This window comes from Dothidotthia symphoricarpi, assembly GCF_010015815.1.
Source record: "Dothidotthia symphoricarpi CBS 119687 unplaced genomic scaffold P153scaffold_10, whole genome shotgun sequence".
Classification (NCBI taxonomy): domain Eukaryota; kingdom Fungi; phylum Ascomycota; class Dothideomycetes; order Pleosporales; family Dothidotthiaceae; genus Dothidotthia; species Dothidotthia symphoricarpi.
The window spans coordinates 284,642-299,203 of NW_022985017.1; the positions used below are offsets into that span (position 1 = coordinate 284,642).

General features: G+C 55.0%; 5 protein-coding genes across 5 annotated transcripts; 2 read left to right on the plus strand and 3 right to left on the minus strand.

Annotated features, from left to right (window-relative positions):
- The first annotated feature begins 21 nt into the window (after window positions 1-21).
- P153DRAFT_339993 (uncharacterized protein) lies at window positions 22-2,033 on the plus strand. The gene is made up of 3 exons (XM_033665850.1): window positions 22-367; window positions 493-819; window positions 872-2,033. Exons 1-3 carry the CDS (start codon window positions 312-314, stop codon window positions 1,812-1,814), a joined length of 1,326 nt encoding a protein of 441 aa, XP_033523679.1. The 5' UTR covers window positions 22-311; the 3' UTR covers window positions 1,815-2,033.
- A 116-nt stretch (window positions 2,034-2,149) lies between these two features.
- Window positions 2,150-8,254, plus strand: P153DRAFT_396578 (uncharacterized protein; the record flags this gene model as incomplete). Its single annotated transcript, XM_033671492.1, has 3 exons — window positions 2,150-2,787; window positions 2,838-2,906; window positions 2,954-8,254. Exons 1-3 carry the CDS (start codon window positions 2,362-2,364, stop codon window positions 8,252-8,254), a joined length of 5,796 nt encoding a protein of 1,931 aa, XP_033523680.1. The 5' UTR covers window positions 2,150-2,361.
- Window positions 8,255-8,348: 94 nt separating this feature from the next.
- Window positions 8,349-9,629, minus strand: P153DRAFT_290658 (uncharacterized protein; the record flags this gene model as incomplete). Its single annotated transcript, XM_033663724.1, has 1 exon — window positions 8,349-9,629. One exon carries the CDS (start codon window positions 9,627-9,629, stop codon window positions 8,349-8,351), a length of 1,281 nt encoding a protein of 426 aa, XP_033523681.1.
- A 691-nt stretch (window positions 9,630-10,320) lies between these two features.
- Window positions 10,321-11,383, minus strand: P153DRAFT_356886 (DUF1753-domain-containing protein; the record flags this gene model as incomplete). The annotated part of the gene is made up of 2 exons (XM_033666683.1): window positions 10,321-11,256; window positions 11,345-11,383. 2 exons carry the CDS (start codon window positions 11,381-11,383, stop codon window positions 10,321-10,323), a joined length of 975 nt encoding a protein of 324 aa, XP_033523682.1.
- A 339-nt stretch (window positions 11,384-11,722) lies between these two features.
- On the minus strand, window positions 11,723-14,552 carry P153DRAFT_366709 (Sec1-like protein). Its single transcript, XM_033668109.1, has 7 exons — window positions 14,377-14,552; window positions 14,288-14,325; window positions 14,151-14,238; window positions 13,953-14,099; window positions 13,698-13,900; window positions 13,006-13,647; window positions 11,723-12,958 (listed from the first exon to the last, which is right to left on the minus strand). Exons 1-7 carry the CDS (start codon window positions 14,408-14,410, stop codon window positions 11,966-11,968), a joined length of 2,145 nt encoding a protein of 714 aa, XP_033523683.1. The 5' UTR covers window positions 14,411-14,552; the 3' UTR covers window positions 11,723-11,965.
- Between the last annotated feature and the right edge of the window lie 10 nt (window positions 14,553-14,562).

The window sequence follows — 14,562 nt, forward strand, 5'->3', positions numbered from 1 at the left end:
GCTGCTGGTACAACTCCATCACGAAGCTTTTGGGTAAACACGGCTCCACTCGACGTCGCCTCCTGTTATATCGACCATTATTCTCGCGCATCTTGCTTGGTTCGACGCAGTTCTTGTCTATCCTTGCAGTATTCATAGCTCACGACAACTGCATCAAGTCCATTTGCTCTGCCCTGTCCATAGCGACCGACTCGTAAGGGATTGACGTGGAAGTTGTCTTGAGCGTCGGGTGCTATTTGGAACCTGAAAGCTTGCGGTCTTGTAGAGTACTCGTGGATTTTCCAGGTGCAAAGTGAGAACTGTGTAGCGCAATGGCGGGCTTTGGGCGATCAAACTCGTTGAGCATCAACACCGGTGGCAGCCTCTTGTACGTGCCTGCGCGTCGATCCCTCTTCCTTGTTTGTCAGTTTCATGCTGGCCTACACATCCCACTGTTTTAGCTTTCTGGGAAGCTCACACGGAGACTACGGACACAATGCTGACTATCAATAGTGGGAACAACCAAAGTCAAGGCCAGCAGCAGAGCGCGGGCTTGTTCGGCGCGTCGACTACCGCAGCCCAACCCCAGGGAGGATCGCTGTTTGGAGGCCAAGCTCAGACATCGCAACCACAGACCGGCGGGTTGTTCGGCAACCAGAGCAAGCCTGCGACGACCGGAGCCACAAGCGGAGGACTCTTCGGCGCATCAACGGCGCAGCCATCGCAACCACAGAGCGGCAGTCTGTTTGGAGGCGCACTGGGAGGGAATACACAGACGCAGAACCAGGGCACTGCTCAATCGGGAGGACTATTCGGTAGCCAGGCAAAGCCCTCATTGTTGTGAGTAAAGGCGCCCGTTCTAGGTCGCGCAAGGACTGACTGTATTCCCTAGCGGTTCATCAACACAACAGACAAGCACCACCCCATCTCTGTTCGGAAACACAAACACAAACACACAGCAGAACCAGACAGCCACCCCTTCGCTGTTTGGATCGACCCAACAGGCTCAACCACAGCAGCAGAACTCACTGTTCGGCAGCATGAACACTCAGAACAGGCCCGCGACCCTCGGTGGCTCTACGCTAGGAGGATCACAACTGGGCGCAAGTGCACAGCCAGTCCAAGTAACACTGGACTCGATAAGAGGGACGACGCGCTTCAACGACCTGCATCCTGAGCTACAGGCCTTGGTTCAGCAATTCGACGAAGGCATACAGCGAAAAATCGGGTTCTGCAGCCAGATCCGCGAAACACTGCCTAATAGCGAGAGCCAGATTGCAACCATTGCACCCGACGTAGCTTACGTTGAGAAATTCTTGTCGACTGTCGAAGCCGGCTTGGACAACGACTCTGCGAACATCTCCCACCTCAAAGATCTCGTCAAGAAGGACGCCGAAGACGCCACTCTCAGTTTCCGCGCCATCGAGAACCAGCGTCTCCCCGCACAGTTCCACTACAGGAACAGCGCGAACCTCACAGCATCAAGCGCGAAGCCACAAGCCACCACCTCCCTTGATGACGACGACCCGACGAAACCAGTTGACCTGATGGCATACTTCAACCGCAGAACTGACGTGCTCGGCCAGACGCTCGATGTGTATCAGCGCCAGATTCGTGAGATCGAAGCACATCTCCGGGGCATGGAGGCTGGCACATTGGAAAAAGCACAGCAGTTGACAGGTAGCCGAAGCGCGCCGCGAGACCAGCGACGTGAGCTGGTGGAAGCACTCAAGGCAATAGAAGGTGCTATCCTAGACTCGGCGAAGAAGGTGGGACAAGTGAGGGACGAGGTTACGAAGAAGACGCTGGGCAATGTCGGAACTACCCTGCTCTGAGCGTCTGATTGGATGTAGGAATCGCGACTCTGATGGACATGGGAGGTGCAATTTGAGTTTGGAACAAGATTCGTGCATAATATTGGCATGGGTAGGCTGCCATTTGATGGTGTACGAAGCGTTGGCTTAATTTTCGAAACATGTGCATGTACAGTCCATCGGGGCTGTTAAGAGCTGCGAGTACAAGAGCGGTAGATACCCATGGAACTTTTCAATCAGTCTACAAGCATTCATGGATGAGTGATATCAAGTCGTACGCTTTGGGTTAGCCGTCTTGGCATTTGATCGTACCTGCATCCAACGGCCTTGCATCTTCAATGCATCAACCTTGACATCTTGAAGCGTCAGCATGACTTTGAGCTGACAAACTTCATCACGCAATCCGCATGTTTCGTTTGTTTTAAGCTCATCCTTAACCGCGCACAGGATTTCCTTACATACCCGCCTCATGATCACTACACGGCAGCAAGTACACAGAATCCAAGACGCGACATGAGGGCAGCTCTACAACTAAAAACCTCAAGCCTGTGAATTGTGATTTGCCAACATGTCAAAATCCGTGTCTAGCGTAAAGCATACTAGGGTGCAGAAAGTGTGCACATTATGGACCCATGACGACAGCTTCTCACGAGACGACGTGGTATTTAACGGAGAGAAGTTTCCTGAGCTTTCTGCAACACCCGGATCTTTACTTCAGATCGTGGCTATTACCCCTGGGGTCGCTGTCCGAGACTTTCAAACGGCTGCAAAGAGCGCACAGACTGAAGCAGCACAAGCAAGAGGAGATAATGTGACCAGGGACAATGGCGCTGATAATTATTCGAAGAAGTCCCGAAGAGGATCCATCACAATAACAATCGATGAGAATGGATCGACTATCCCAGGCGGACGCGATATCGATGTGGAGAAGGCGTACATCTTTGCTCCTAAGCCGTTCCCTGCAGACTTGAAGGCTAAACATGGAAACCTACAAGTCCGTTGTGCTCATTAGATGTGCATTCTTTGAGCTAATCTACAGTATAGGTTTCCATATCTGAAAGACTTGCCAGAGTGTTTGGGTTCCGCAACCGTAGCCAGGTTGTAATCACAGAGGTAGGATATCTTCGATCCAGATCTCACTCAAAAGCTAAACGTTCCAGGCCGATGAAGACAAGCACGAAGCTCATCACGTGGAACTCGTCTTCCGTGACGAGTATCTTGCGCGTGCAGATATGTGGCGTCTGGCGGTCTCTGAGCTCAGCAATCGAACTGTGTACCGCGGTCAAAAACTACTATTCATGGGCACAATCAAGTCAACTATCAAGCACATCTATATGAACGGACAGTCCGTTCATTCTGGCTATTTCTCGTCTCGAACGAAGCCAATTTTTCGCAGCGAATCTGCGAGATATGTGCTGTTCATCCAGATGTCCAGAGAGATGTGGGATTTCGACACTGAAGGTGCCGGTGAGATCATGTTCAACAAGGTTGTGAGCGGCTTCCTGCCAGATCTATTTAAAAGATGGCTGAAAATCAATGCGAGGCATTTGGTTACGATTATCCTGTTTACGCGAATGGAGTACGATGGAGAGTCTGCCTCCGACCGCCCCGAAGACACAACAAGTAACATCGATCCTGATACTCGATGCGGCAACTTCAGGGACTACTATCGAGTTGTTGTCAGCGACATGGCTAGTGGCGAGTGGATCAACATCTTATATCAGTTGAAGAAAGAATTCAGGACATTCCTTCGTGAGGTTTCGCTCGTCCGGAAACCAGCCAAACAGGCGTCTAGTGTGGAAATGGACGATACGGAGACATCGACGTCAGACACAATAGTGGCTGGAAAGCCATCGTCAGCTAGTCAAGGTAACGTCCTCGAAGCCATCAATTTGGCCGCAGCTCAGTTTGCGAAGGACTACATCGACCGCGATCTTGTCCGAACTGGAATCTCCGTTATTGTCGTCACTCCGGGAACTGGCGTGTTTGAAGTTGACTACAATATGCTAAAACTGACTACGGATACGCTGGTAGGTTCAGGAATAGGCGTCGACTTGGTATCGTTGTCACCCATGCCCCTACATTCTGTTCCCTTGTTCAAATATCGGACTCCTCGTTCCATCTCTGCGCTTGTCGCGAAACGCGGTCAGAATTTCCACGGGTCAACGAGAAGTACCGGAGAGCAAGATGACAAAACGCCTCGACAGTACCAGCCTGATTTTGGTTCCATGATGCGTGCGTCCTTTGTACCGCCACCTCCAAGCACAAATGGTGATCATCCCACCTACATATCGGACGCCTCAGAAGACTGGCGATATGCGATGCCTTATTGGGCGGATATATCATTCTGGTCTGGCACATCCGATGATCTCTCAGAACTCACAAGATCACGAAGATCCGACAAGGCCATCAAGAAGTCACGCAAGAAAGGTCGAGCTTTTGCTCTGAGATGTCGTCTTTATGAATTGCAGATGATGGGCGTCATGGAGAACGAACTAGGCGACATCTCCATTCCTTATCTTGAAGAGGATCCGAAGTACCCGCATCAAATGAGTCAGCCTGCTGAGAACCCCCAAGACACGGTCCACGAAAGGGCTACATTCTTGAATGCGTCGACGACTGCAATTGGCTCCTATTCATCGAAAGGTGATAGAGATTATGACGGCGACCAGCCCAATGAACTTCGGGATGCTCATAAAGCTTGGATGGAAGCATACGATGAAGCTGTCTTTTCACAATTTGTGGAAAGACACCCGGTGCCAGATCAACTGCGCGTTGATCAGCGAAGACTGGGCAGCAGCACCCAGGCGAGCACTTCTCCAGAAATGTCCAGGGGGTCGTATCTGTCTTCTTCATATCGCAGCGTCGCGGCATCGATTGGCAAGACAGCTAGACCACCACCAGATGCGAATTTTCACCAGCTGATGCGTGAGAGATCTCGAGATGTGGAAAGCCAATCCTCACGGAGTAGTACATATCATCATTTCGAGAGTAGCGCCCAAGGTCTTCCACGGGCGGATGTGCTTCGACGGCAGAAGTTGTTAGCGAGAAACAATACCGATGACGACAATTCCAGTCTTCGTCATCGAGATGGTGTTGGACCCTCTGAAGATCACCGGAAGTCGGTGTCGTTGACACCGCGCGATTCTCCTGCTCCTAGTATAGCGAGCTCGCCCCCAAGGAGACCCGGCTTGTCCTCTGTACCCGTTGTTGCTTCTGCCGTGCCTGCGAAGGCGGAACTGAAAAGTAGACCATCCAACTGGTTCTTGAGACAGATCAGCTTTGGAGGGAAGGCTGCACCCGCAAAGTTGACTACAGGAGATGCAACCATTGATATCAGCCAAGGACAAGTGAAGCCTGCAATGCTGACAGTCGAGAATAACCAGAAGGGTATCATTGCTGAGCGATTGGCGAGCACGAGAGTCACCCCGGCAGAAAAGGTTTCCAAGCCGATTGCAATCAGATCAGCCTCTCGGGCAGGTCTTCCGTCATCGGAGTCACCCTCGTCCGACCAAGCTGGACGTTCTGTAGAAACCGTAAGGAACATGCAGACTCGACGTAAATCTATACCTTCTCAACCTAGTTCGGTTATCAGAGACCCAGGATCAACGTTTATCATCGCGGGCTCACGAGCGTTAGCTGATGCTGTGGGACCGAAGTTGGACCTTTCCTCAAGCGGTGGAGCAAAACATATACCACGGACGTTGTCTCCAACGAGCGCTATTGCACCATGGGCTGTTTTAGTCAATCCGTGCAATCCGAGAAAGAACAGCATCGACGCCAAAAACCAGTATCGGCGCTGGCATCACGTCTTCCCGAGAACACTGAGAACTGGCACCATGAAATGGAGGTCACTATGTTCGCCGGCAGCAGTGCCATTGACCCATGAATGGTTCCCTTCTGCCGAGCAAATAGCAACGGAGTACAACGAAAACCCATACAAGATCACTCAGAATGAAGACGACGATACGGTAGAAACTCCCAAGAGTAGGGAGTCTCTGATTAGAGAACTTATCGCCTTTCGGCTCTCCCACGGCTTCCAGATTGTTGTTGGCGATGCCGTTTCGGAATTCTCTGGAAGGCAGGAGAAATCGCTAGCAAGCATTCTGGCGCCTGAATACATGTCTACAGATGGAGATACGGTGTTTATGAGTGTGGGAAGCAGTATTCATCAGCTTATGTGTGTGGCTGGAGGGGAGGTTGAGGTGAAACGATACAACCGGAAGCCTACTACGGCTTTGGAGTCATCTGCTGGTATCGACACACCCTTTCGATACAGGCCTTACATCCGCACTGCATTCGAGCAAACCTATGACCCACGAGACATCATCTTACGTCCGCCAAGGAGAGAGTATAATTGGAACTTCATTGACACGTTCCTGGCGGGTTACCATGACGAACTTTCCGAAGTACTGCGCTTTTGGAGGGCTCGTTATGTGCTGATTCCGGTCGAATTACCCATCGGAAGCCGGCGTCCATTACCTATGCTCTCAGAAGACTCCGAGGAGGAGATTCGTCTTGAGGGTATCAGGAAGTTGACGCAGGTCTGGCAGAGGCATCGCTACATACCTCCCGACGAGCGCTATTTCCAGGCCCCGGCTTCTCAGAAGCAAAAAGATCCAAACCCTCTTGCAATCGAATACCACACTCGCGACACTTCTGCGATCGTCGCAGCTGGACCCGACGCTGCTCTCTTCAACGATGCAGATAGCGAGTTTCAAACTTCGCTCTTCTCCGATGCGGAGAAGTATCACAGGTCAAATATTGATATCAAGAAACTTGCCGAAGACTTGCAAGGCGAGAAAGGGATTCAGATGCTGGATAGGCGATGGCACTGGAAACTCCATCAGAACTGTTTTCTGGGCTTCGACCTTACGAACTGGCTGTTGTCCAACTTCAAGGACGTTGAGACTCGGGACGAAGCGATTGAGCTAGGAAATGAGCTCATGAACAAAGGTCTCTTTCAACACGTACAGAGAAGGCATCAGTTCCGTGATGGGAACTTCTTCTTCCAGATTGCCGCGGACTACAGAGCCCCTCGGCCCGAGTCGCGCACAGGATGGTTTGGTATGCGCAAGATGGACAAGTCTGTTCCGTCTACACCACTTTTGGAAGGACCGCGAACATCGCCTCTTACGGCGAAGGGTCTCCTTTCAAGGCCCAACACTGCCAACACCTCTTCGACTACCTCCGATCCGATGAGCGAAGGCGAGACTACCCCCGCACGCGCAGGTATCAAGCGCAAGGTCGTTTTATCACGCGTGATGCGTTACGACGTCGATCCACGGAAACGGTCATATCGGCCTGAGACTATCTCACTGCACTACGACCGACTCCACAACCCCGACAACTGCTACCACATCCGCATCGACTGGATGAACGTAACAGCCAAATTCATCGAAGACACCATCGTCACCTGGGCGACAAGCGTGGAGAAATACGGCCTAAAGCTCGTCGAAGTCCCCATCGGCGAGATATCAAGCATAGTCGACTACCACCCCTTCCGCTCTCCCTACGTCGTCAAACTCGCCGTCCAACCCCCGCAGCCCCACCCGGATGCCGCATGGGACTCGCAACACTTCTCCCCGCTCTACTCCAAAACAGACCAATTCGCCTACCACAAAGCGCTCCTCCGTAAGCTAAACTTCGTCCTCGACATGGAAGCCGCCAGCGCGTTCCCCGCCGACGTCGAAGTAACCTATTCATGGGGCGTGCACGACTACAAACTCACGCAATTCATCCACCGCTCCGGCAACCTCCTCGCGCAAATCACAAACGACGGGAACTTCTCGCTGCTAGGCAACCTGGCACATAATCGTGCGAGTCCCGCGACGGGCAGAATCCGCCACACGGACCCCTACGACCACAAGAAACCCTCCACCACAGACGGCACGCAGAGCACTCGCATGCCCTCCACACCGGCGGAACGCGCACATCCCCATAGAAACCCCTTCTCCAGCCCGCTGTCCAGCCCGCTCGCCCGCCCAGTCCAGGACTCAAGCCTGCTACACACCGCGCTGCAGAACAGCGCCTCCCTCCCTCCAACAACGCCATCCCCCACCCAGACAATCGACCAGATAAAAGACGAAGTGCAAGCGTTTTGCTCCGACGCCGCGCTCCTCTCAGCGTTTTATAACCACGCTTTCGCCCAGGCGCCCTCGCCTTCACCCCGTATTTATCCTGTTCTTGATGAGAAGATTCCGGCGCTGGGATTGCCGCCTGCGATTAGTATTCGCGAGGCGAGTCCGGCGAGTCCTGGGTGGGGGCTTATTGGGCGGGGGACGGGGGAGAGGGTGTTTGGTGGTGGTGGTGGGGGGTTAGATCTGGGGGTTGGGATTGCGGGGCGGAGGCAGGGGAGTGAGGGGAGTATGAGCACGTTGGGGAAGAGGGGGAGTGGGGCTGGGGTTGAGGGCGCGGCGGGGACGGGGAGTTTGCCTAAGAGGGTGGATGGTGGGGGGTGAGGGTGTGGATGTATAGCATATAGTAGTGTAGACGGGCAGAGAAACAGGAATGTAGATGCGTTGTATGAAATTTGACTGCTTGACTACTACCTACCTACAACCTCCCCTCGGCATCAAGTCTAACCAATCTCTCCGCAGCCCCCCTCGCCAGCGCAGCACGATACTCCACCTCCCGCCTCCGCGCATCCTCATTCTCACTACGCGTCCGCCAAGACCGCGGCCGCGCACGAGTCCACAGCGTCTCCTCAACCCCAACCTCCCCCTCACGCCTCCCCCTCCTCTCCACCACCCCATCCTCATCCGCCCCATCAAACCCCCTCCTAACATCCCCCGCCCTCCCCCCCACCAACCTCACCACCTCCCCCCCCATCCCTCCAGAAGACTTCCCAACCCCATGCGCCCTCCACACCCCCTCAAACGGACTCCCCCCCTCCCCCAAATCCCTCCACGTCCTCACCACAAGCCTCACCCACTCCCCGCCCGGCAGCGCATGGACATGCACACTCCAATCCGTCGCGCAGCAGCTACACAGCTGGGTGGCAGGATAGACCCAGCCGCGGCGCAGCACGTTGTCCAGGGCGGCCATGAGGCCTGTGTGTCCGTTTGGGGTTGCGCGGTGGGATGTTAGGATGGGGGGGAGGAGAGGCCAGAGTGTGGGGAGGAGGGATTTGTGGGGGAGGAGGCGCGTGGGGAGGGAGAGGGTGAGGGTGGTGCGGAGGAGGATGTGTGGTTCTGGGGTTGGGGAGATGCGGGCTTCGATGCTGAGGGTTTGGGGGATGGGTGTGCGCCAGAGGAGCGGGGAGGAGGTTTGCGTGTAGGATAGCGCGGAGAGGGGGATACCGTACTCTGGGCCGAGAGCGTGGTGTGCGAGGGCCAGGCGGATGTGGTGGTATGCTAGTGTGTATGTATATCTCTCGCCGGCGGGGAGGTAGCTGTTGAACGCCGCGCAGTCGCGGTGCTTTTCTAATATATTGCTTGGGCTTGTCGACGCGTCCCAGGCGTGGAACACGTCGCACCACGCGCAGAACCAGTGTCCGGGGAACGCACGCTCCACCACGCCTTCGATGATGGAGCGCCGCTCGAACCGCGTTTTCGCCGCTTCGAGGTGCCCGGTTAGCGGGGCGGTGCCGAGCGCGTAGCTGAGGTAGCGGGTGCAGAGGCAGAGGGAGGCGGAGGAGGGGGCGTCGAGGTAGGTGGTTATGTGCTGGATGAGTTCTACTGGGAGGGCGAGGAGGGGGGGTTGTTTGCGGAGGACGATGGTGGCTTCTAGGGGGAGGGAGTCGGTGCTTGTGCGGGGTGTGGTGAGGGTGTTGCTTGAGGTTGACGTGTGGGAGTGGGTGGAGCTGATGCTCGAGGAGCGGCGGAAGAAGTTCATTGTTGGGAGGCGTTTGGTGGATGGAGTAAGTGTTCGATGATAGACAAGACAAGTCAAGACGAGCGAAACCACGAAACCCTCACTCACCTTCCCCCCCTCGGCCCTGCTTTTCTACACATACAAACCCACCCCATGCCCCCCTCCACCAAATGACACCAACACCGCGGCGCCTCCACGTGGCCCTGCATCTGCGCACGCGGCAGCAGTACCAGATAACGGCATGCGGTGTGTGAGGACTGCAAGGAACCAGGTGCTGGCGGGACGTATGAAACAGCGTGTAATGTGATGTGACGGGGTGTAGTGGAGTAGTGGAGTAGTGGAGTACCGGTATTCACCTGACGCGCATGTACTAGGCTCAACTGAGCTTGGCGTCTAATGGTGGAGCTCGGAACAGGTTTTGGGGGGCGTGATCAAGTTCCGTGGTATGGTATGGATATAATCTTGAATACACGCCCGAGTATGAGGCGATGTGTAGATAAACAAGAATGCGTCAATGAAGATAAAAACGTGAAATGGAATAAAAGATACCACCCACTCAATGCGACTTTCCCTAGCTCCTCCCAACATACAAGTTACAAGCCCCGTCTCCGTCTACCTCACATCAAATCATTACAAACAGCAGCGGTCCAGTCGTCATAACGGCAGAAAACGCCATCGGATATCAAGAAAAAGAGGGTTTTCAAACACGCCACTACCTCACAATCTGCAGATCAGCCAACTGCGGCGCCGGAGGACCAGTGCCAGATCGTCTCCTCCTCTCGCGCTCGCTGAAGCCAATGGGTTGCTCCAACTGCGTGCTCTTCCTGAAACGTCCGCCAAGCCCACGCATCCAGTCCTCGCCCTCGTCAGCACCGAGCCAGTACTTGGGCGCGCCGCTCAGCATGACCCGTCCGACCTTGCCCTTCCAACCATGACCCTCCTCTTTGCTCTCGGCGAAGGGGTTCTCGGCCAGATCGGCGGCGGACGTCTGCATGTTGTTCGACGTGTACCACGCAGCAGAGGAAGCGTTTGCGGCGATGTGTTGGCGGAGGCATTGTCGAGCAAAAGCCAGCATGATGAAGACGAAGTAGACGCGTAGTGCCCAGAAGGCGGAGATCAGGGAGATGCTCATGATGCTTCCGCTCTGGAAGACGACGTTTCCGAGGCCTGCTGCGCCGCGTCGTGCATTGTGACCTACTGCCACGGCATTCTGACCAGAGGGCATGCCTTCGGATGGCGCGGCGAGGATGTCGACCTGGCTAACGTTGTATTGTGGGCTTGTGAATCCTGCGTTGTCCGAGATGCCCTTGCCGCCTGGTACGGTGGAGTCTTCGGGGTGTGCAGCGAGGACGTAGAACCATGCGATGCCGAAGAAGGCTGTGTAGAGGGCGTTGATGACCGAGTCCAGCGCATACAGATGCGCCAACAGCACGCACTCAAACGGGCTTTGTAATCGGATGTGCTTGTAGAGATAGACGGTAGCGAAGAGGGCGATGGTCGAGTAGAGGTACATGGACAGCTGCCATCCGTCGATGTTTGCACCTGTGATGAGGGCGAGGAGGCCGTAAAGTCCCGAGACTTTGTTGATGACCTGTAGGAAGGTGATAATCTCCGCGCCGGTACGGAGGGACATTTTCTGGAGGAACGTCTGCACGGGAGGGTCAGTATCCGCCATGCTGACTGCTGACCGATGTTGTTTGTGGAGCAGTCGTGTTTGGAGCATGACAATGACATACCTTGGGGCGCGGAATCTCGAGCAACTGGGAAGGCGCCATCATGGCTTATTTTGGGTCGCGGGGACACTCCGCGCGCGATGAGAGAATACTACGAGACAACACTCCGACACGACAAGAGGAAGAAAAAGGTATCAAATGCTCTGCTAATATTCCGTGGGAACTGGAAGGTCGTGAAGTAGTAAAGTCAGGCGTCAATGCGGAAGCGGCGGGTAGATTTCTTAGGGCTGACTGATGAGTGAAGCTAAGCCCAAGCCAAAGTCAAGCCCCTTCCTTCATTTCGCACATGCCACGCCACGCCACGCGACCGACAGCGCGTATCCCAGTCACGCGACCCAACTCATCTCAACGGCTTCATGTCATATCGAAACGGTTTGTTTCCAACATAAAAGCGAAGAATGAAAAGCGAAGATCTCGAAAGTGTATATACACACAAGCGATAAATACAGCGCCATCCATCTACCCACTCCCATGCCATATCGCAAGAGACCAAAAACTAGTACCCAAGTACAGCCATATCAAACAAACCCAATTCAGCGCTCAACGCCACCGCAATGCCAAAACCTCAAGATACCCGCTCGCCATGCACGCACACGCACACACACTAAATAGCCAACCGCGTCACTAACGCTTCGACGAAAAGAAATGGTGCTTTTTCTTCTTCTTTTCCTCCTCCTTGCCATACTTCCCCCCACTCGACGCCGGCGCCGGACTGGGTGTTGGAGCGGGTGCCTTGCCTGCGTTCAGGTTGATCGCCCCCATAGCCGCTGTCGGGGGAGCTGGTCCACCTGGCCGCGGTGCTGACGGCGTGCTTACTGGAGCCGCTGGTCTCGTAAGGACAGGAGGAGCCACAGGTTTGGGCGGTTCTGGTTTTTCGAAAAGATGGGCTGGGGCTTTGGGAGGTGGCATGTCCATAGGCAGACGGAGAGCGCGGCGCTGCTGGCTCAGGTCGCCGACTTGACGGAGGAAAAGCGATGGCTTCATCATGTGGGATGTGACGAGGAAGACATCCCTAGATGTCTTGTTGGTGACGTCGTAGCAGACACGCGACTCGGAGTATGTTGCGCCGCCGGCCATGAAGACGATGACGCGCTGCCGGGGCTCCACGCTTGTGAGGCGCGACTTCGCCCATTTTGGTTTTGCGGAGCGGAGAGATGCTGCGGCGGGGGTGTTGTCTTGCGCCATGTTAGGGTCGTCGGGCGACATCTTGGTGAAGGGGAAGATGTCCTGTGCTAGTGTGCCTTGGACGTGTTGTTCTAGCATGTCTTGCAATGTCGGGTTGAATCGGGAGAGACCGTATTCTTCTGCTTCGAGCGGTGGAGGTTTTTGAGGGAACAGAAGGGGAGGTGGTTCTCGTTTTTCTTTAAACTGTCTGGCAATTCGCGCGCCGAGAAGGTCAAGATTGCGGATGATACTGGCGTCGCCGGGGGGAAGCTGTGCGTGGAACAATAGCTTCTGAAGATCAGCCGGCAAGATGCCTCCCTTGAACAAAACGTAAAGGGCAAGAAGACGCAGTCGGTCAGCGGGTGTCACTGCGTCCTCGTCCAGAGTCCGCACAATCTGGTCGTCCATGTTCTTTGGTTTGCGGTATTCTTCATCCAGCCCAGTGGCCAGACACTACAAATATTAGTTGATACGTTCGCCAGACCACGCTTCTGACATACCTGTTCTATCGATGCCAGATCCATCAGCTTGTGTTTCTGGAATATGTCCATGCACTTCTGCGCCATGTCAAGGTGCAAAGAGTAGGCCTCCTTCATTTCTTGGAATTGCGGGAGTCCGGCCATCATGTCTTTGATTGCATTCAGTCCATTCATGCCAGCCGCGGCCTGCGCGTCCTGCTTGGTGAACTGGGAGTTTTCGGCGATGAACTTTTGGAAGTTACCAATGACCGTGTCGAGAGTATCTTTCATATGGCGATGGCGGTTCTCCACCCACAGCTTGTCCTTGTCGGTCAGCTCCATCTCCTTCTCTTCTGCGTCGGGACCGTCGTCGTTGACAATGGCTTTGTAGGTGATCTTGTCGCCTTCGTTGATCTGCAGCAAATCGAGCGCCATTGCCTGGTATGTGAATTCATGCAAAAAGGGAGCCATGAGATCCATGGTTCGATCGGTGATGTACAGAGCGCCACGAGGCCGCTGCGATTGCGGTGGGAAGTCTTGGTTGTACTGGACGTACATGTCCAGCTTGTCTTGGACGAAGCGCGCGAGGTGTGAACAGAGGACGCTGGCCTCGTGGGTCGGGGCCCGCGGTCGGTAGTACCGAACAATGGGGTATTCACCGAGCGCGACACAGACTCCAGTGATCTGAGAGGTGGTGTTAGCTTGGATAGACAATGACTGAAGTAGGCGCATACCTTCTCGGCAAGCTCCTCCATGTGACGGACTACGACGTTGTTGCACTCTGGGTGGAAGAGAATGGGGAAGCTCCAGGGGTCCTTGAAGGTGATGAGGTGCGACTCTTGAGGGTGGTAGTCGAGGTGGACCGTCCTGAAGTTCCTGATCTGCTCTCGAGCCATCTGCGAGCGATCGATGCGCTCCTTGAGCGGCGGTGGGAGCACTGCAGATGCATTAGCCTGGGAGCTTCACCACGCGACGTGTAGCATGCTCACAGGTAGTCCATATCAGGAACATGCCCCTGTATCTCCGGCGCTCAAAGTCGGCCATGATGCAGTCGACAATGTGTGGCTTCGGGGTGAGGATGTAGATGGCGTCCATGTCCTGCTGCGTCTCGCGCCGGTCCTCGAGGCGCTCGATGTCTGCGGGGGGTCAGGGCGCGCGTCTGGGACTCTGCAGCGGCTGCGACATACTGGTGATGTTGGAGTTGAGGATGTCATCTTCCTTGACGACGTTGTCTAGGAGCTTCTTGCTGTCTTCGTCGACGATGAGGACCTTCCACTGGACGGGCGTCAGCAATGCGCGGGCAGACGCGGAGTGGCATGCGTACATCGCCGCGCGTGGTGGAGCGGATGGTGGTGAGAATGACTGGGGCGTGTTAGCCGTGTCGGGCGCGTGTGTGCAGGCCGTGGAACGCACGCTCTCGCTGGATGTCTATCATGGAGACGGCCATGATGGCGGGGTATGGCAGCTGCAGCCGCGTGGAAGTGCCCAGGACGCGATGGAGGCTGTGAAGGGGTCGCGGCGAGTGTCCTGGCAGCTTCACGGCCTTGTCTGTTCCGAGTAGCGAGTGAGGGGCGTGTCGTGTCGCGACGGTCGTGTTTC

Coding starts and splice junctions, on each gene's coding strand:
- P153DRAFT_339993 (XM_033665850.1), top strand. CDS start 312: ATGGCGGGCTTTGGGCGATCAAACTCGTTGAGCATCAACACCGGTGGC. Junction 368..492: donor AACACCGGTGGCAGCCTCTT/GTACGTGCCTGC, acceptor GACTATCAATAG/TGGGAACAACCAAAGTCAAG. Junction 820..871: donor CAGGCAAAGCCCTCATTGTT/GTGAGTAAAGGC, acceptor TGTATTCCCTAG/CGGTTCATCAACACAACAGA.
- P153DRAFT_366709 (XM_033668109.1), bottom strand. CDS start 14,410: ATGGCCGTCTCCATGATAGACATCCAGCGAGAGC. Junction 14,326..14,376: donor GATAGACATCCAGCGAGAGC/GTGCGTTCCACG, acceptor AACACGCCCCAG/TCATTCTCACCACCATCCGC. Junction 12,959..13,005: donor ATCTGGCATCGATAGAACAG/GTATGTCAGAAG, acceptor TAATATTTGTAG/TGTCTGGCCACTGGGCTGGA.